The sequence below is a fragment of the Bacillus rossius genome, chromosome 11 (genome assembly GCF_032445375.1).
Source record: "Bacillus rossius redtenbacheri isolate Brsri chromosome 11, Brsri_v3, whole genome shotgun sequence".
NCBI lineage: Eukaryota > Metazoa > Arthropoda > Insecta > Phasmatodea > Bacillidae > Bacillus > Bacillus rossius.
Window position 1 is genome coordinate 39813194 of NC_086338.1, and position 18926 is coordinate 39832119.

Genomic DNA, 18926 nt, shown 5'->3' on the forward strand with positions numbered 1-18926 from the left:
TAAACTTAACATTTTCTATTATTAAAAAGGTTATTTAACCTGTTAAGGAGATTCCTGATCGTGTTGTTTACTCAAAGCATGTCTGCCATGATTTGCCACTAGCACATCCTAGCAAGCGCAAGATAAACTAGCCCTGAAAGCTTCTGGCTTTTCTCTCCAGAGCTGCTGCTACATGTGGGATGGCGGAATATAAATGTAGGCTGAACACTGGGGCGGTGTCGAAAATAAATACAAAATTAAAGAAGCAAATACGTACCTATTTAATGCTACACAAGTGGTACTGCCATTGTGCTCGGATGGGTTTTCTGAAGAACCAGAAGTGTTTCTAGGTTGGGTACAGAAAAAGTATTTTTAATAAATTTGAAGTTAAGTAATTACAAGTGTTACTATGTCATATGACCCATACATTCAAAGTTGTTAGCAGACATATATGTTGTGATATCTCAAAACCAAGGAAAGTGAACATGCTATGAATTTGTTCTATGCTTTTGACTTAAGCTCCCTAGTTGAAATACTTTTTTGTCATTATTTTTTAGAGGTGGGATGATACCACACTTTCGATACTCGATTCTGTATTGTTTTTTCAGTTCGATACTTTCGATACTTTCGATACTCCAGGGGAAAATATTTTCCCATAAAGTAACAATTATTGTAAATAACATAAATTAGTTTTAAACTATATAAATTCAATCTAGCATACCAGCACAATATCATATTAAAATTAATTACATAATGTGTAAATAATTGCATTATATTAATGAAAGATATGAATTCATCATTATATATACATATAATAAAACCACCAGAAATGTAAAATACAGTCCATAATCAAGAAAGCTGACATGAGAAATGGTGGCCTTACAAAATGTTATGAAGTCCTTTCTTGGAGAGGGGGAAAAGTCGCCAAACCTAAATTAGAAATAAAAAAAAAATTAGGCTATGTAAAAAGAAAATCAGAAATTTTTGCTTGTTTGTTTGATCGAAGTATCGTTAATCCCATCACTATTATTTTTTTTTAAATTTCCCTGTATCTGTTTCCATTACTATTTTAAGTTTATTTAGTTATTTAGGAGTCTAGGTTTGACTCGGTAAACTTGATGAAATGATGTAAGTTTGGTAACAGTTAGAGAAGGATGATGACACCTTGGGTTCGGGGTGGTGGTGTTGGCAGCTCTGCCTGGTGACCCTCGCGCTGTTCGAGACCCTGGTGGACCTGAACTGCGAGGACGTGATGCTGGAGCTGGTGCTCAAGTACCTGGTGCCCTGCACCCACGTGATGCTGTCCCAGCGGCGCAGGGTGCGGGACGTAGAGCCCTACTGCCGCAGCTCCGACAAGTTCCTGACCCTCTCTCCGTCCTGCTGCTCGCAGCACCACCTCCTCCCCCCTCCCCCCTCGCACGGGGTCTCCCCGTCCCCCTCCCTGCCCGCCATGCACCGCCGGGGTTCCCCTGCCGACCGCGGCCAGCCGTCCTCTCTCCCGGCGTGCGAGAGCCTGTACGGCAACTACCACGCGTACCTGTGCAGCGCGCGGCGCCAGATCAAGGACTGCGCGGCAGCCTGCTCGTCGTGGGCGTACCGCTACGACGGGGAGGATCCCTCGCCGGGGGACGCCCGGCCGAAACGAGCCGGGGAACCGGGCTCTGATGCAGCGACGAGCAACAGGTTATCTTTAGATGGCTGTGAAGATGAAAGTAGGAATGTTCCGGGAAAGAAAGAGGAGTGCAATGATGGAAAAACGTCGGAAAATACTTTGCAATCTGAAAATAGCTCTGAAATTGTTAATGTGGTTGCAGCTTCAGATGATCACAGTTTGCTGTCTGATCGAGACGATGGTTGTACCGATAGTACGGATGTCGCAGATAAGAGAAGTCGTGAACAGAAGCAAGAAAGCGGCGTAGTTGCGACGACGCGCGACGATGGCCAAGGGGCAGAGCTTCCCGGCGAAGATGTCGCCAATGCCACCGCGAACAACTACCACAGCTTGCCGTCCATTGGGGAGAGCAGCGGGTACGAGAGCTTTGCCCCGAAAGGTTCTCCGGAGTCCACGCCCGAGAACGAGCCCGTGGACGAAGACCAGGGGGTGTGTGTATCGGAGGACCACCAGCAGAAGGCCCGCGGGCGGTCGGAGAGTTCGAGCTCCCGGCACTTCTTCGCTCGGCCGGAGGATTCTTGGTCGCTGCGGAAGTTCTCGAAGGAGGGCCCGAACACATACCTGGACATCTTTAACACCACACCAGACATAGGTAACTACTCTCTGTTTATTATATGACTAGACAAAAAGACAAAAATAATTTACAAGTAACATCTCTTTTAACAGTACTTAGTAAATACTCTCAATTGTTTTCACTGTGTTTGATGCATATCACTACATACAGTCAGCAAAGCTAAACTCTCACAATGCATGATGCCAATAGACCTTTTCATGGTGGAATTGGGGAGGGGGAGGGGTGAATTGGGGAATTATATATATCCTCCTTCCCCCTTAATCCTAAAAAATTATAAATATATCTATTTTTCACACCAACAAAAGAAAGGATTTTCTCTTCCCCCCTACCCCACCCTTTCCCCATCATCCAGAATTACAGTATTTACTCGCATAATGTCTGCAGTAATTTGGCTACATTTTTGACAAAAAAAAATGGGGTGCGGACATTATGAGGTGAAGTCCGAAAAAAAATTTTTTTGCTCAAAATTTTACATGTTTTGTGTAGAGTAAAAAAATTGTTCTCTCATAATTAGTTTACTAGTACCCTGATTTTACGTTTGCTCACGGTTACGCGGATTGCATCAGTAAAATCGCTGCTTCGTAAAATTGGCACCCTTCCCTCGGCCCAGTTGAAAAATATTAACGGCGCCGGCAGCACACTACTTCACAGAGCACTGGTGACTGGCGACCCTCCGCAGCGGAGGTGAGAAATGTGACAGGTGTCGAGATAATTGGGTACCAGCGATTAGTGGAAGACGCCACTCATTTTTTTTTCTTCTCTCGCTCGCGTGTGCGCTCTTACGTTCAGAAGCCGCAGCCAGCCTACACAAAATAAATGCTTTGTGTGAAGAGATATATTTTTAATCTTTCATTGAGATGGCCACTGACGGCACGGGGCAGATGTCTAATGTCTGCATTAGCCAGCGCCGGCGAGCCTTCCTCCCTGTCCCTTGCCCACTGTGTGTATAAAAACACCGTGCGCATGTACCCCCACCACTTCTCCGCTACCACCCCTACTTTGTGACGTAGTGTGAGTTGACATATACTGGCTTGTGCTATATATAGCCCATCCCCTTGCAACTCGCGTGACGTCGCAGGCAGCTGCGCAGTAGAGTGCGAGTTTCTGAGTCCGGACGGTTTCACCACGCACCATATTTTTCAACTGGGCCGAGGGAAGGGTGCCAATTTTACGAAGCAGCGATTTTACTGATGCAATCCGCGTAACCGTGAGCAAACGTAAAATCAGGGTACTAGTAAACTAATTATGAGAGAACAATTTTTTTACTCTACACAAAACATGTAAAATTTTGAGGAAAAATTTTTTTTTTTCGGACTTCACCTCATAATGTCCGCACCCCATTTTTTTTGTCAAAAATGCTACAAACCCTCTCAGCGACCGCTCCAAAGAAATGAACAACTCAAGGTCAAAGCATTGTTGACAGCGTTGGTAAATTTCCATCCTGTTACTGTGCCTTTCAGGGGTGGCCAAGGTTGCTTTGTCTGGTGCGGACTTTATACGGATTTAAAAAAATTCCATTTCAAGTATTTAAAAAGAAATGTGCGGACATTATGCGATGGCGGACATTATGCGATTAAATACGGTAGGCCTATAATTTGAAACAATAAAAGTTTTGCCCTTATTGTGTACAGTAATAACCTTGGCAATTTTCCATTTATCAGGGTAGATGCTATGTAGAATACTGAAATTATATAGTATATGCTGTAAGAGAGGAGCAAGGATTAAGGAGAAACCTTTGATAATAAAATTTGGTATGTTATCAGGTCCTGTGGACAATGTAGATGTTATAGTTTTTATACTCTATAGGACTAGACTAATTGAGATATTAGACATAGGAATATTGTATGAACAACAAGGAGATATGTTTTGGTTATTTATGTTTTTTGTAGTAACATAGACACTTGAAAAATATTCAGCAAAGGAATTAGCAATTAAATTATTATTATCCGTAGTTCAGTTATTAATTTTAATTGAGGGATGCTGACTATAACCCTTTCTCATTATTTTAACATAATTCCAGAATTTTTTAGGGTTTTGCTTAATTTTATTGTTAATATTACAAAGCCAGTTTGTTTTATCCCTACACATAAGTGATTTAGTTTCCTTGCAGTAGTCTGAGAATAATAAATAGAAAAAAGGATTCAGATTTCGTTTATATAATTTATGATAGTGTGATTTCTTCTTAAGAGATTTTATTAGCTGGTTAGAATACCATAGGGGATATTTTGTAGCCTTTTTAATAGTAGTAGGTACATATAATTCTATAAGATCATTCATTGTACACGTTAAGTAGTCAACCATGGTATTTATATTTTTAGAATTGTATAAAATTGACCAGTCATGGTCCCTAAGAGCAATAAAATGGCCGAGATAGTCACCAATCTTATACTCGTAGTTTTTATATGAAGATGATGTATTATTGTTTATTGACATATCATCAAATTGAAAGTTTATCTCTAATGCAGGATGAAAACTATCTTCTTTAACTAGTGGTTCCAGAGCTTTGCTAACCAGACATGATTCAATATTAGTGAGACATAGGTCCAAGAGTTGGGCCGAAGGTTGAGTTTGATTAAGCTGAATTAAACCTCTTGCTGATACAAAGTAGATTAATGATCTGGCTTTTGACTTAATATTTGATTGAACTATATTTTGGGTATGCAGTTGAGGCCAGTCAATGCCTGGAACATTAAAATCACCAATTATTAATAAAGAGACATTATAATTCACAAACTTATCTTCAAGGGCTTCAAAGTATGAAGTGTAAGCTGAAGGAGTTGTTTGAGGGGGAATAAAAATATTCCCAATGATTAAAGGTTTTATCATGTGTTTTTATATTTATCCAGACAGCTTCTATTCCTGGATTGTCATATTCATGTGTAGATGTTACATTTTTGAATTTATGTTTATTAACAGCAGTCAGGACACCACCACCTCTACTCTTCAAAGTTAATACAGGGTCCCTATCAGTTCTGTAAATAAGGTAATTATTGTTTAAATAATGAGAATTCAGACTATTATCGGTGAACCATGTTTCAGTTAAACTTACTAAATCATTATCACTACGCGAGATGTTTTAAAAAAATTCAATTGCTTTGGTTCTCAAGCCTCTTACATTCTGATAAAATAAAATAAACTCCTCGTTTTTAAGTTTCACACTGAACTAGTGAGAAGCCCCTCCAGGCGCTAAGGAAGAAGTAGGAGCAGATGTAGGCTTAGAAATAGCATTAGAATTAGTTGCGAGGTTGCAGGTAGAGGTGCTTAGTTCCTCGGTAGTGGATGAGTTGCTCAAGATTTGTTTTGGGTGTAATTTACCATAGAAGGGGCTGTAGATAGAGATAAATATATATAGAGAGATGGATAGATGATTTGTATATGTGGAACTACTTCAAACATATTACAAAACAAAACTGAATGAGGCATTGCAATGCAGGCCGAGCATTAGCTAGATAATGGAATCTTTTCAATATTAGTAATCTTATTTTTCAGCTTTTTTCTATATTGCTTTATAAAGTTTAAATTACATACAGACCAGGTAAATAACTATAAACTGGTAGAACGTCTGTCGGGATCTGAAAGTGATATAAATTAATTTTCACACTTGACATTCAAATTAAGAAGACAATTACTAACTACACCCTGTGTTCATCATGGGCAATGCCGGGTATTGCAGCTAGTTTCTAATAGTTTGGGATAAATCACACTTCATATCTTCCAGTTTAAAATTTTTACATTTTCATGAGTCTTCCCCCCCTCCTCCCTTTCCCACCTAAACTCTCTTCAAATAGAAAATAGTCCTGTATCAACCTGTGGTATTTTTGTTTTGAGTGGTTTATGTGAAAGTGTAGTTTGGTTCACAAAGTTCTTTTTTGTATATATTTTACAGATTCTTACCATAACTCCCAGAAATTTTCACTATATGTTTTAAATAGAAATAATTGCTCTGCTCCATTCTATAATGACTTATTTACTCTTTGCTTGCTCCCTTCCTACTGCTCCCTTCCTTTCTGCAAATTTGGAAAATTGTTTTGTGCTACACTTGTGCAAGATTAGAGCATGATTCCCATTATGTGAACTGTAGGCTGAGCATTTTTAAGATATTTTATGTTTTTTTTTTTTTAAGTAGATGTTGGTTTGAAAAAAATTTAAAAATGGTATTTTTTTTGTTCCTCTCATTCTATTTAATGACTTAACTGTACGTAACTGCTATATTTCAAGAGTTTATCAGTTTTTACTTATTTCAACAGTTGTGAAAATTTTGTTTGCTATATTAAAAAAACTAAAATAGTTGGTTAGGTGAGCTACATTTATTATACTGTAAATTTTTTTTTAACAGTTTCTTACATTGTGTTAGCTACATTTAAGTTGCTTTAATTTTTGTACATGGTTAGGTAAAACTAGCGATATTGAGAATTCTCACTTGTTTTTGGAACAAGTATCTCTTAATTTTTTTTTGTATATTTTTAGTTTTTTTTCCAGATGAACTCTTCCTTAGGAAATTACCTGTTTTTAATTTTTTCGCGGAATATTTACGAAGTAAACGATATAGTGTATATTTAATTGTTAAATGCTATCTCATCTGTGTCCTTTAGTTTGTCTGTTATGTTTGAAATGACATCATTTTTCAGATCTTATAGTCAATAAATCTTTGTAGATTGTAAAAAACGTGTTATGGTTATGAAACACATTTTTAATACAAATACAAGGATGGTAAATTCATTTCGCGATGACAAGTTTTTAAAAGACGAGATAAAAACTGTGCCGAAATCGCCCATTATAATACACGGAAATTTGAATTTCGCGGGCGTTCTGTACGACAAGCTGCTAGGATCGCTGCAGTCGTGTCGCCAGCGCTCGCCATGTTAAATGGCCTGAGTTTCCTATATTGTTCTACAATATTTGCTGATACTTTTAACGTGTTGTATTTGTTTGTTAATGGCCCATTATTTGCTTAGCAAAACTTGAATTTACTGTGTTTAATATATAATGATTATATAAAGTAATATTTTACTTTGAAATATATTAATTCACGAAATACAAAGTTTTAAAAAAATAATTAAAAATGTGCAAAATTGCGAGAGACTGTACATGTTTACAATTGATGAACGGGAATTCAAACACCAACTTAACGGCATGTGTTGGTGAAAATTCAGGGTACCAAACATTTATACAGAAATGCGTTTCGTGAGGTCGCTTTTCACGGGAAAAAATAAACGTAATTTATGTGAAGCTCTATATTATTGCATTAATTTGTAAATTCAATTTCAAAATCTTGACTTAAATTAATTTAAAAATCTCTCCACGATATTACACAACTTTTTTTCAGTTCAAGCAGTTGGTATTTTCCATTGTTTGTAGTGGCAGCCATTCTCTGAATATTTGAAGTTTTGGTTCTTAAACTATTTTACGGTGCTGGTGGTATATTTAATATGTATGGCTGGCACATGTAGCTAAGAAATTATGCTAGTTTGAAGTATTTAGTAGTACAAAAAGTGAAAAGCATTCTGGTGGATTTTTAGGTTATGTACCTACTTTAATTTTTCAGTAATGTCGGCTGAAAATTAATAAGTGTATTGTGAATCGGCAGATACGCCGATTAAACTAAATCTGATTCGTATCGGCACAGCTCTAGAAAAATAGTAGAAGGAAAGATGACCATTCTATTTGCTGATGATTTGTGGGTGTGGGAAGAAAAATAAGATAAGGAGCAATAACAACTAACGGCATGTAGGGAGAAAACAAAATAGAGTAGGATATGCTTTCTATTATATGTTGTTCAGTTGAAACGGGTAGAAACCGTCAAGTATCTGAATTTTATTGGAAAGAGGGAGCAACAACGAGATTCTAAGGATAGGACAGCAAGGAAGGAGATATGTTCTACTGGCATGAGAGATTTGGTATGGAAGAGGGAGGTGCCATTAAAGTGCAGACAAGTGATGATACCCACTATGTGCCAATAATCACTTTGGAGCAGAAACTTGGATTGGAAAGATCAGAGTAATAGGAATGAAGTTCATGAGTAATATGTTGGCAGTTAGGAGGCGAGACAGGATCAAGAATGAGATGGTGAAAGTAAGTGTAAGTATAGGAATTAGATCATGAAAAAGCATAAATGTTATATGACCATGTCCAGAAAAATGGGAAAAAGGAGGCTGCTTAGGAAATTCGAGTAGAAGTATACATGAAGAAGACTCCCAGAAAGACTGAGGAAATGGGAAGAGCAGATAGTTAAAGGCGTGCAAGAGAGAATAGAGAGAAGAATGAGAAATGGCGGAGTGACAGGAAGATTAAAAAGCATTTTTTTTTTGCTTGAACGTTCTTAAGTCTAAAATATGTTGATGAAGGTATTGATTGATGATGATTCTATGTAATGTTTTTGTCTGATACATGATTTATTACTTTTACTGACTCGATAATATTTGAGGCTAGAATTTTTCTCTTTTGGTCAGAAAAAATCAAATCATTGTTTTATGTATGCATCTCATATTTTTATAAAATAGTATATTACACACTTTCTATCATCACATGCTAATCCAGTCTTAACACCTTTTGTTTCGGACTTGGCAGCAAACAACGCTTTGAGTATGCCCAGTGCAATTGGAAAATTTCGGGCCATGTAATTGGATTTTATCTAAAAATAAATTTGAATTTTTTTTGTAAGTTGTATCCCATCTTTAAACTAAAAAGGTGTGTTTAGTTGTCCTACTTTGAACCGGAGTAAATGGTTGGGGTATAAAATTCCAATGCACTACTTGGGTTAGATGTGTTCCAGAAATAATTGTGGGCAGTAGGGGCTTATCTTTACTAATCGAACCAACTAGCAAAATTAATTATTTGGTTGAGGTACATTTGTGATATTACAATGGTTTTCAACGTTTCGATGGTGATGAAGGCGAAGAAGTAAAGGACTCCTTGAATTCTCCTTCATTTTTTATTGTTCGAGACAGTAGTACGAACCATATTTTACGTACGTGGGGTTTTTCAAAATGCTTGGAATCAAGTATTCTGATACGGTTGTTCACGCAGGAGGCGTAGAGGCGTGTGTGGTGCGTTGCAGGGCCGTTCCTGGATGTGGTGCTGAGGCGGCTGGAGTGCATGATGCTGAACGACGTGTACGTGAACCTGCACCTGACGGGGCTGGTGTCGCGGCTGGCCGTCTACCCCCAGCCGCTGCTGCACTCGTTCCTGCTCAACCACTCCCTGGTCTTCCAGCCCAGCATTCGCTCCCTCTTCCAGGTGACCGTCCGGGGGGGTCTCTCTCGCAGTACTCCAGTACTATGATACTGCACGCGATGCTGAACCTGAAAGTAAGATTTGCATCGTGATCGCAAAATTGTATCTTGCAGGCTGGAAGATATGTGAATTTACAGCAGTGGGAACAGCTTATTTGATAAACCACAGGCTGTGCCTTGTAACTTGTCACGTAAGCCACTTTAGACCCTAGTAATTACTGCATCTTGAACCTCCGCTTAAATGGAAAAAACTACACAATCTGCCTGTGAACTGCATCGCTTATGCCACTTTAGTCCTCTCCCTTTTGTTTACGGCTTTCTGAACCTTACAACCAGGAGGGGGGGGTGGGCCAGGCGTGACAAATGAGACGAGATAACACTTTGGAATGCCGCTGTACCCAACCTTTCTGGTGATCACCAGATATAACAGCATTCTTTGCTTTCTGACAAATGGCTTCTGAACTGCAGTCATAAAATTCTTTTCCTTATAATTGCTGCCTTTTTCCCTTCTTCTGATTGAAAATCTCAGTCATCAAGGATCATTGACGAGGTCAGGCTTTAGAATTTAACCTTTTGTATTAAAATCGGAATATGTTTGAAGACTACAATTTAATACTTCATATTACTTTTGTCTTTTCATCAGGGGTAATTTTCTGGGTGTTGTCGTAGTTTTAAAGTGAGGAGCTGTATTTAGCAACCATTAAACGGTTATGAGTTTGTATTACTGATGTTTGATAGGTGCTGGGCTCCCTGAAACACAGGATAGACTCATACCTGAACCGTCAGCCCAACGTGGAAGAGCTGGTTATGAGCGCCCAGGAATTCCTGCTGGCTCGCGAAGACAAGATCGTGAACGCACGTCGTAACGCGGTGGAGGCGTCACTTGCCAACGCTCCTAATGGTCGACGTAATTCCTTGTCAACAGATTCATTTACTAGAGGTTGGTTAGCTTTTTTGTTTTTTAATTAAAATACATTAATTAGTTAATTAGTTTTAGATAATTGTATGAGAACTGTGTTTTGAACGTGACGGATAACATAATTTCACTGCCCGGAAAATGTAAAAAGTATTTTCTGTTATTTAAGTTTAAAAACACTGGAAAAGGTGCCATTTTGGAATGGCCTGCTGTATGTCAGAGATTTGTTGCACAGCAGATATTAAAGAAAATATTTTAATATCTCAAATTTACATTTTTTCTACTTTAGCAGCAATCAATAGTGTCGTTCACCACAAACACCATTTATCTTCACATCTTTGATCATCTAGTATAATGGCAGATGCCTAACCTCTTATTTTTGTGAACAACAAAAGTTATTACATATTTTTTTTATAGCAAAGCACATACTTTTATGGAGTGTCTTGTTACGTACTAATAGTGACTGACTGCTACAGATTGTTTCTCCTGTGAAGTGATAGTGTTTAGCAAATATTATTTTTGCTGTCGGAATGACTACAGCGGTAATATTACTGTCCGTGGTGTCAGTAGATACTATTAAATTTGGTTTACAAAATAAAACATGTATGTTAAAAAGTCGGGTAGTATCACCTAGCAACGGTGTTTGTCATTTACTATGTACTGCAGCCCAAACGTGAGACGGACCACAGTAACCCTCCCTGTTGTTGCAGGAGAGTCCAAGAGACGTAGCTTCACGTCGACGCTGTCGTCTGTGTTCAGGCGGGCGACGCAGCAGCCGATCCAGGAGAGCCGGCTGGAGACCGTCCCCAGCGGGGCTGGCTACAGGTACACGCGGTCCCCATGTCGGGTTAGGTTTGCCGTTGCATTCTGAAGGTCGCGAAAGTCATGAAAAAGTCCTGAAATAAACAATAATTGTGCCGGAAGCAACCAAACTTTAACTTCTGCTAATTTTAATTAATTTTTTTTTCCACCTCACTTCAGTTTATAGTCGCACATTATGTGTAAATAGTTGCAGAATGTGCACAAATTCATAAAATTAAACGGACTGCCGCCTTTTGATTTCTTTTTTTCTTTTCAAGTAACCAGCTTTATTCAAGCAATACAATGTGGGTAGATACAATAAAGTATGTTCATTGAATTAATTAATTTTATCGAAAGACTAATTTTTTACTTAGGTAAGGTTTTAATTAAATTTAAAACTGCTGATTAATTTCATGATTTTAGTTGCATTTCAGTACTTGATTGTCTATTAACTTACATTTCAGTTTTAAATGGTGTCTTTTGACATTCTTTTTGGCGTTAATTTGGTTTTGTCGCATGCACCATATAATCTTGGCTCTATCTGTTATGCATAGTATTAATTTTGCTTGTTATATGTACGAAAATTACAATGTGAAATGAAAAGTGATAAGAAAATTAATTTGAAGGTCCTGAAAAAGCATTTTGTATTCGGTTGACCGGGTGCTTGCGGACAACTGTGAGGGACGAGCGGGGGAGCGTGTGTGTGTGTGCGTGGCAGGTTCGTGGCGAGGGCGTGGCGGGCGGTGGAGGCGGGGGCCTGCGACGCGGGCAGCGTGGCCATGTGCGCCGTGCTGCTGGACGAGTGGCTCAAGGAGCTGGCGGCCGTCACCCAGGAGCAGGCCATGTTCGCGCTCACCTCCGGCTGGTGAGCCTCGGGTGAGGTGCGTGGACGCGGCCGGAAACTGTGCTAGTCAGTGCTGTAGTTAGCGTTCCTGACTACCGTATTTACCCGAATGATTGTCGCCATCGCGTAATCGTCGCACCTATTGTTTGAGGTAGTGTATTTTTTTATTTAAGATTCTCCCCATAATCGTCGCGCACCCTGATTCATTTGACGGCGACTGAGGCGCGGGGCGCGATCGGAACGGCAGTAAACACAAGTGGAACAGCCTGCTTTCGCGATGATGGTCGCACCTCACTTTTTTTTCCCCATGAAATTTGGATAATATTGCTGCGACAATCATGCGAGTAGATACAGTAGTTTTTTTTTTACCACCTGCCCAGATTAGTTCTGTTCACGCGGGCGTGAGTTAAAATGTATTCGAACGTTCAGTGCACTATGATTCCGTTGATAGATTTTTCATTTCATATAGTTTCTTATTATCTACAGTTAATTTTTGTTTTTAAGAATGTTATTTACTGATAGTGAAATTTCATTAAAACATATTTAAAAAAAAAAGACACCTTTTTGATACTTAGTTCTTTATACTGAACTGTTAACTAAATGTAAAATATCTTGTTGGTACATGAAAATATATACTTGGGAGTGAGAAACATTTATAGTGAAGTACTTTGTAATGAGATTTCACTTGAATGCGCACACAAAAGATCCCGTTGTGCACTGGAATGAAGTGACAATTTCTTTGCGTCTTCAATCTCCAATTAAGAACGGAAAAGTGTATAGCTTATTGTTGGAGAGAATTTTGAAACTTTATGACATATAAAAGAGGAAGGTATACGAGATGTATCTTGTACGTGATCAAAATTTTAACCATGAATGCAAAAATTCTGGATTTAAGTATCTCAAAATTAGAGATGGACAAGTCAAAATTTTTGGGTCGAGTCGAATGAAGTTGAGTTCAGTAATAATACCTTAAAATCAGCCAAGTGAAGTCAACATTTCATATTCGAGTGTAGTCGAGTTCCTAAAAATCAAGTTAAGCTTGAGAAATTGCAGAAATTTTAGTGAATAATTTTTTTCCTGGTGTTTACATTAATGTACTATTATCATTGTATTAAAGTTTATATACCGTGTTTTATCGCATAATCGACGCACATTTTATACTAAAATCAAGTTTGAAAAGTAGGGGTGTAATGATTATGTGGAATAAAATTTTTTTTTTGTTAGGTAAAGTTATTTATAAAACAAAACCCATTCATGGAAAGTACGTGTATTTAAATTTAAAAAAAAGTGGAGTATACAAAAGCACGCCAAACAATTTATATTAATAAGTAATGCAACAAAAACCTTTCTTCAATTTTAAATTTAAAAACAAAATCTGTTACCCGAACGCAAGCCACTTGAATCTGTGATTTGAACTAACGTATAGGTAACTATCGTCGTAGTACACACTATGAAAGAGTGCGGGCTAACAAATGTAGTTAACTCAGTTCTGACAGAGAGCGCACGTTGCATGCAATCGGCGAGATATCAGTATCGATATTCGACTACGTGTGCGCGCTCTATACGGGAAGCAACATAACCAATTATGAATGATGTCAACTAGCGCTGGCTACATTTTTATAAGCGGTACACCACAGCAATGCAGACAATCAGATAAAGGTTATAACGTTTAGAAAGTCTTTAAAAGAAAATTTACACATCAAATAACTTTGTATTTCCATTAATTTAATAAGTGGTAATGTCCGAATGAATATTAGATTTATACTAAAAATACATCTTTTTATACGGAAAAAATACCTACACAAAGAGCTCAGATTCTAATAGCGGGACCAAAAACATCATGCAGCGATTACACGAGAGGTTTTTTTTATCCAAATTTTGACGCCCTAAAATATGGGTGCGACGATTATGCGCGTGCGACGATTATGCGATAAAAGAGGGTAACTTTCAATTCTATGAGTTTATGACCCTTCATGGTTGCCAGGAAAAGGGTTATTATGGGAATTTAGACTATTTCTGACCAAACTTCAACCTAAATCCAAAAATTACATTATTGACGTAAAGTCTGTGTTACCTTCTCTAGCTCAAAAATGGCGCCCTGTTTTATTAAAATTTGCACTGTGTTTTTATTTTAACAACGGAAGTTAATTTTCAGTTGGATCACACAGTAGATGCGAAGTGTTTGTTACTAAAACGTTGAAATTTTACATCAGGTTCATTACTCAGTTTTCACGATTCGACATCTGGTGCAGTACTTGTCTTTACGTTTTTCAGGTGCGATAATGAAATGCAATTGTTCTCCTGCCATGCGGCTGTGTGTGCCGTGAGTTGCCGACCGTGTGATTCATAGTGTTCCTTCAGAGGCCCGCTGGCTACCGCTCAAAGAGGGAGGCCAGTGGGTGGATGGTAGTCTGAGTGGTAAGTGCGTGCATCCGGGTCCTCTGACAGTAAAGTCCCGCTAATCCGGACCCCACTTGTCAGGACATCCTTTTAATTGGGACTAAAAAAAAAGCTTTACTAATTTTTGTAGGTTAAAAAGTTAGGTCTACATATACATTAGTATTTACTAAAGTTAAGCTGCATTAAATTATTTGTGTTTAGGGAGGGGAAATACATAGATTTTTTTTGTTTTACCTATCTAAAACTTATATTACGTTCTTTTAAGGCCAATTCCATTTAATCCGGACTCTCTGGGATTCTGAAAAATCCCGGATTAGTGGGGCTTTACTGTATTTGGCAACCCACTTGCTGTCCATGTGTCTGCCAAAAATTAATTTTTATAATTTATAACTGTTAATATTGTAGAATATATATTACACTGTAGATATACATATTTCAATTAATTTTATATCTATATTGTAAAAATCATACATAAGTATTTATTATTTCTGCAATCTCAGATTGAATGTAAGGAAAAGGCCCTGTAGCTTACGAGATGGAGGTCAGTGTTTAAAATTCCGGTTTTTTTTTTATGTGCGCACAAAAAACAATATTTAATGCTTGCATTTATGTATTGAATGATTTATAACTGTAAATTTTAATGTGTGGCTTTAAAAAAAAATTTTGACTTTGTTTTGGTTTTGTGTAAAATTTTTCCTATATAGGTATTCTTTTGTAGCTGTCATTTCTGCTGTTTATTATGTATGACTAGAAAGGTTTTTTTTTCCACACCAATTGGCACATAACATTTACAATTAATTAATTTTGTTGATCTCTAATTGTATCATATTCAATTTGTACACAAAAGTGTGGAATGTAAAGTTTTGTAATTTGTTTCACTTTATTTAACTGATTTTATTGTTACAGTGTGTTAAGAGACTTGTGTCGAGCTTAACCAAGCTTTAAATAAATAATACTGAGCAGAGCGCAAGCAGTCGACCAAATCATTAGTGAAGCCAAGTTTGAGATCTCAAAATACTTGAGCCATTATTAAAATAATAAATATTTCCTACCCTTGACCCATTAGGAAAAAAATGGTTTCAAGAATAGATTCAACTTTAAATTGAATTCTCTCTCTTCAAGAAGTGGTCATGATAAACTCATGTGTGTGTGTGTGTGTGTGGGTTTTTTTTTTTTTTTTTTTTTTTTTTTTTAATTTATCTACTGGTAACTTTCAACACTACCAGGCAAGTTGGTTTGATTGCTGAGCTGAAGTATTACAATTGTGAATGTGTGCTCTATTTTCCAGCAGTTTCAAATAACGGAAGCATGGCTAAGCTCAATTTTTTTTTTTTAACTTTGACCAATCTCTAACTAAGCCTGTGCGAATGCTAGTTTATATATATATTTTTAATGTAAAGCGAATATTAAATTGAATGTTAAAAATATTTACAAAGTCGATTTGCATCACTAATATTGTTTTTGATGAAGCTGTATTACACTTATTTAATAAAATACTATTCGATAGAAATGATAAATAACCATGCATAGTAATAAATTGAGAATTATTTAGCAAACGGACTACCCCTTTTTATTTTTTTTTTCAAATACCCAGTTTTATTAAAGCAAAACATATAAAAAAACAAAAAAAAAATATTTTCATGAGCAAATCTTAGCCTTCCAATGTTTTAAAGCATTAATTTGCAACAAATGCAAAGATTTGCATCACAACCAAAGCTTCAAATAAAATGAATGGCAAATTTCCTGGCAAAGTCAAATATTAAAAATAGCTACAATTGATTCACTTAGTCGAAGATTCGCACAGGCCTATATCTAACAATTTGGTCTTAACTGATTGTTTTATCCTGGTCATATCATCACAAGGCAATATTATTGTTTAACATTGCCAGTTTTCTTTGCTTTTGCCGGATTTTCGGTGTGTGATTTGCTTTGATTGCTTTAGTAGTAGTAGAAGATTAGTTTAAATGATTTTAATTTTTTTAGTACTGGACTACACTTTCATATTGATGTAAGTGTCCAATAAAATACATTATAACATTTATGTACCTATTTGATAATGCCTTGTTGTTCATAACATAGGAAATAGACGTTTGTTGTAATATTAATTTTGGTTGTGAAACTTAAAGCACAACTCATATATTAAGGTACCCTTGCAACAAAGATATATAGTGCAGGAATTAAAATCAACCTGTAATTGCTTGGGGGTCTTTATATCTTAAGATTCATTAGCTGCCTAAAATTCATTGTAATTGTTATTTCAAAGAATTTAAAGCTGTATAATGATTAATTAGTCATGTTTTAATCTTTTTTAGTCAGTGTATTTAAGATTTTCTTACTTGTACACAATAATTCATATCTTCACAGTAAAAAGTTACATTTTAAAAAATCTGCAATTTAAAATTTCTTTTACTGTATAAGTTCACACAATTTATCTTTTGCAAGAATACACATAGTTTTCTTAAACATTTAAACCAATTTTAAACATTCCTTAAAATTACACTGCCTGAAAAAGTATAGCTGCTATTTTGTTTCAAAGCTTCGGAAATCGCCATTTGGATTGAAAGTACATATTTTAATACCTTGAGTGTACTTTATTTCTACTACAGCACAAGTTGATAGTATTTTTGGCTGGCACAATGATGTCATTGAAACAATTGGGGGTAGCACCCTTATTTCCCATAAATTTCTGTAATGTATCATGGCTCCCAATTATTTCAATGAAATTTTTTAAAGCAGTGATTAGTTTTGTGAGAATTTTGTTAAATTTAACACTATACAGAAGCTTAGGTTTCCATCTTAATTACTTTCTCTATTTGCAATAAACCAGCTGTTCAGCACTAACTTCAAAGGCATATACCATAAGTAGCATAAATGTTTTCAAGTTATTTTTTTTATTGTCTAACATATAATAGATCTGTGACTATGATGAAGATGGTGTAGAAAGAATTGGATTGTTCTGGCTTATACACCAATGCATTAATATGTATAATTTTTTTATAACCCTGGTACAGGATCAGTTTTACTTTTTTACACTTTGCTGTGATTTAGAAAAGTTTCCGGGTCTTAAGAAATGTAAAAAAGAAGCTTTATTGTAATAATTTTTTTTTTGTGTGGATCTAGAGGCATCAAAACTGGGTTCAGGGACTGATGGTTTAGATAAACAAGAACTTATAGTTATAGTGTAAAAATGTTTTGTGAATAATCGGTTCAAAACCTATGGCACAATGTTCACAATTGTATTTAGCGCTTATTTAGCTGACTGGCATATTTTCTTTTATTTGAAATTACAAATAAAATAATAAAAATATTTAATACAGGTGTATGTATGTTTATCACACAAAAATAATTAAGGAGGGTTTAAATTGCTGGTTTTGCAATTTTTTCCATTCCAGATGTTGGCACATTACATGGGTACCACAAGCTATCACGAACTTGATTGCGTAATGGGATTACCAGTCGTGTATTACCATAAAATAGGCGGCAAAATGTTGCCAGAAGTGTTCAAATGTTTTTAGTAGAAGTATCTGTTCTGTGTTAGGGTATATTGAGATGTGTTTGAGTAACAATCCCACCAACTTAATGGTTAAATGTGTGCAATGGTTGTTTATTTGTAACGATAAATGTATTTGTTAATTATTAATGGTGTGGAACTATAAACAGGTCAGTTCGTTCACTGGATTCTTTACTGTCATAGTTCAGGGGTTTCTGACCCTAGGCCTTCCACACATAAGAAAGAGTGGGTTTGAACAAATCTGTGAAAAAACCTTAATTGTTAAATTAATAGACAATGATATGACTATGAGATAAAATACATTAAAAATAAACTTGAAATTAACATAAATCGTACAAACATCACTGCTGCTGTTAATACTGTAGGGATGTAGCCCATTAATTATGTGCTCAGTGAGTAGTTTTTAAATTTACTTTAGAAAAAGCAATAACAATTTTAGGTACTGTATTAAAATAGTTAATATTCAATATTTTTTTACTTACTACATTTAAAATTAAGGCTGTGCAGTTCTGGGTTTTATGCGTTAGTTAGGTTCTAGTCTGCTTTTATATCGGGAACCTCTGTTCCTGTTTTTATATAGAAAAAAATAAGCTATCATGTTCCATAGAGCTTTACTACAAATATTAATGAGTTTACTGGATCATAACTTGGTTACTGAAAACAATTCAGTTACACAAAAAAATACAACACTCTTTTTACTAGCCTAAAACAGTTTTTTTTTAAAATATAACTAATCTCAAACCATGAAATGGTTAGGCCAGGTACCAGAGGTGAAGATGCATTCTCATTTACTGGTTCAGCAATTTGCACTCAATTTAAAATATTTCTTACAGTTGAAATGTAATTTTTTTTTTAGTAGTTTACAGTTTTTATGTGCTTTTATTTTATAATGCAATGTGTTTCGCTAGAGTACTTTGTTTATATTGTAGTTGGCCCTAACGTAAAAATGGCGAGAAATCTCAACATTCAAACCGCAAAAAACTAAAACCGAATTATG

General features: G+C 36.3%; 1 protein-coding gene across 4 annotated transcripts in view; it reads left to right on the forward strand.

The window, feature by feature from the left end:
• LOC134536846 (FHIP family protein AAEL005291-like) overlaps nucleotides 1–17730 on the forward strand; it is a 53984-nt gene extending 36254 nt beyond the window's left edge. For 3 of the 4 annotated variants that reach the window (XM_063376859.1, XM_063376861.1, XM_063376860.1), the window contains 6 exons: nucleotides 1172–2243; nucleotides 9283–9461; nucleotides 10196–10397; nucleotides 11084–11198; nucleotides 11893–12039; nucleotides 14293–17730. In XM_063376859.1, coding sequence (XP_063232929.1) covers nucleotides 1172–2243; nucleotides 9283–9461; nucleotides 10196–10397; nucleotides 11084–11198; nucleotides 11893–12039; nucleotides 14293–14368 — 1791 coding nt within the window. In that variant the 3' untranslated portion in view covers nucleotides 14369–17730. Of the gene's footprint in view, nucleotides 1–1171; nucleotides 2244–9282; nucleotides 9462–10195; nucleotides 10398–11083; nucleotides 11199–11892; nucleotides 12056–14292 lie in introns of all 4 variants that reach the window. The other variant, XM_063376862.1, reaches the window with a different exon arrangement.
• Nucleotides 17731–18926: the final 1196 nt, after the last annotated feature.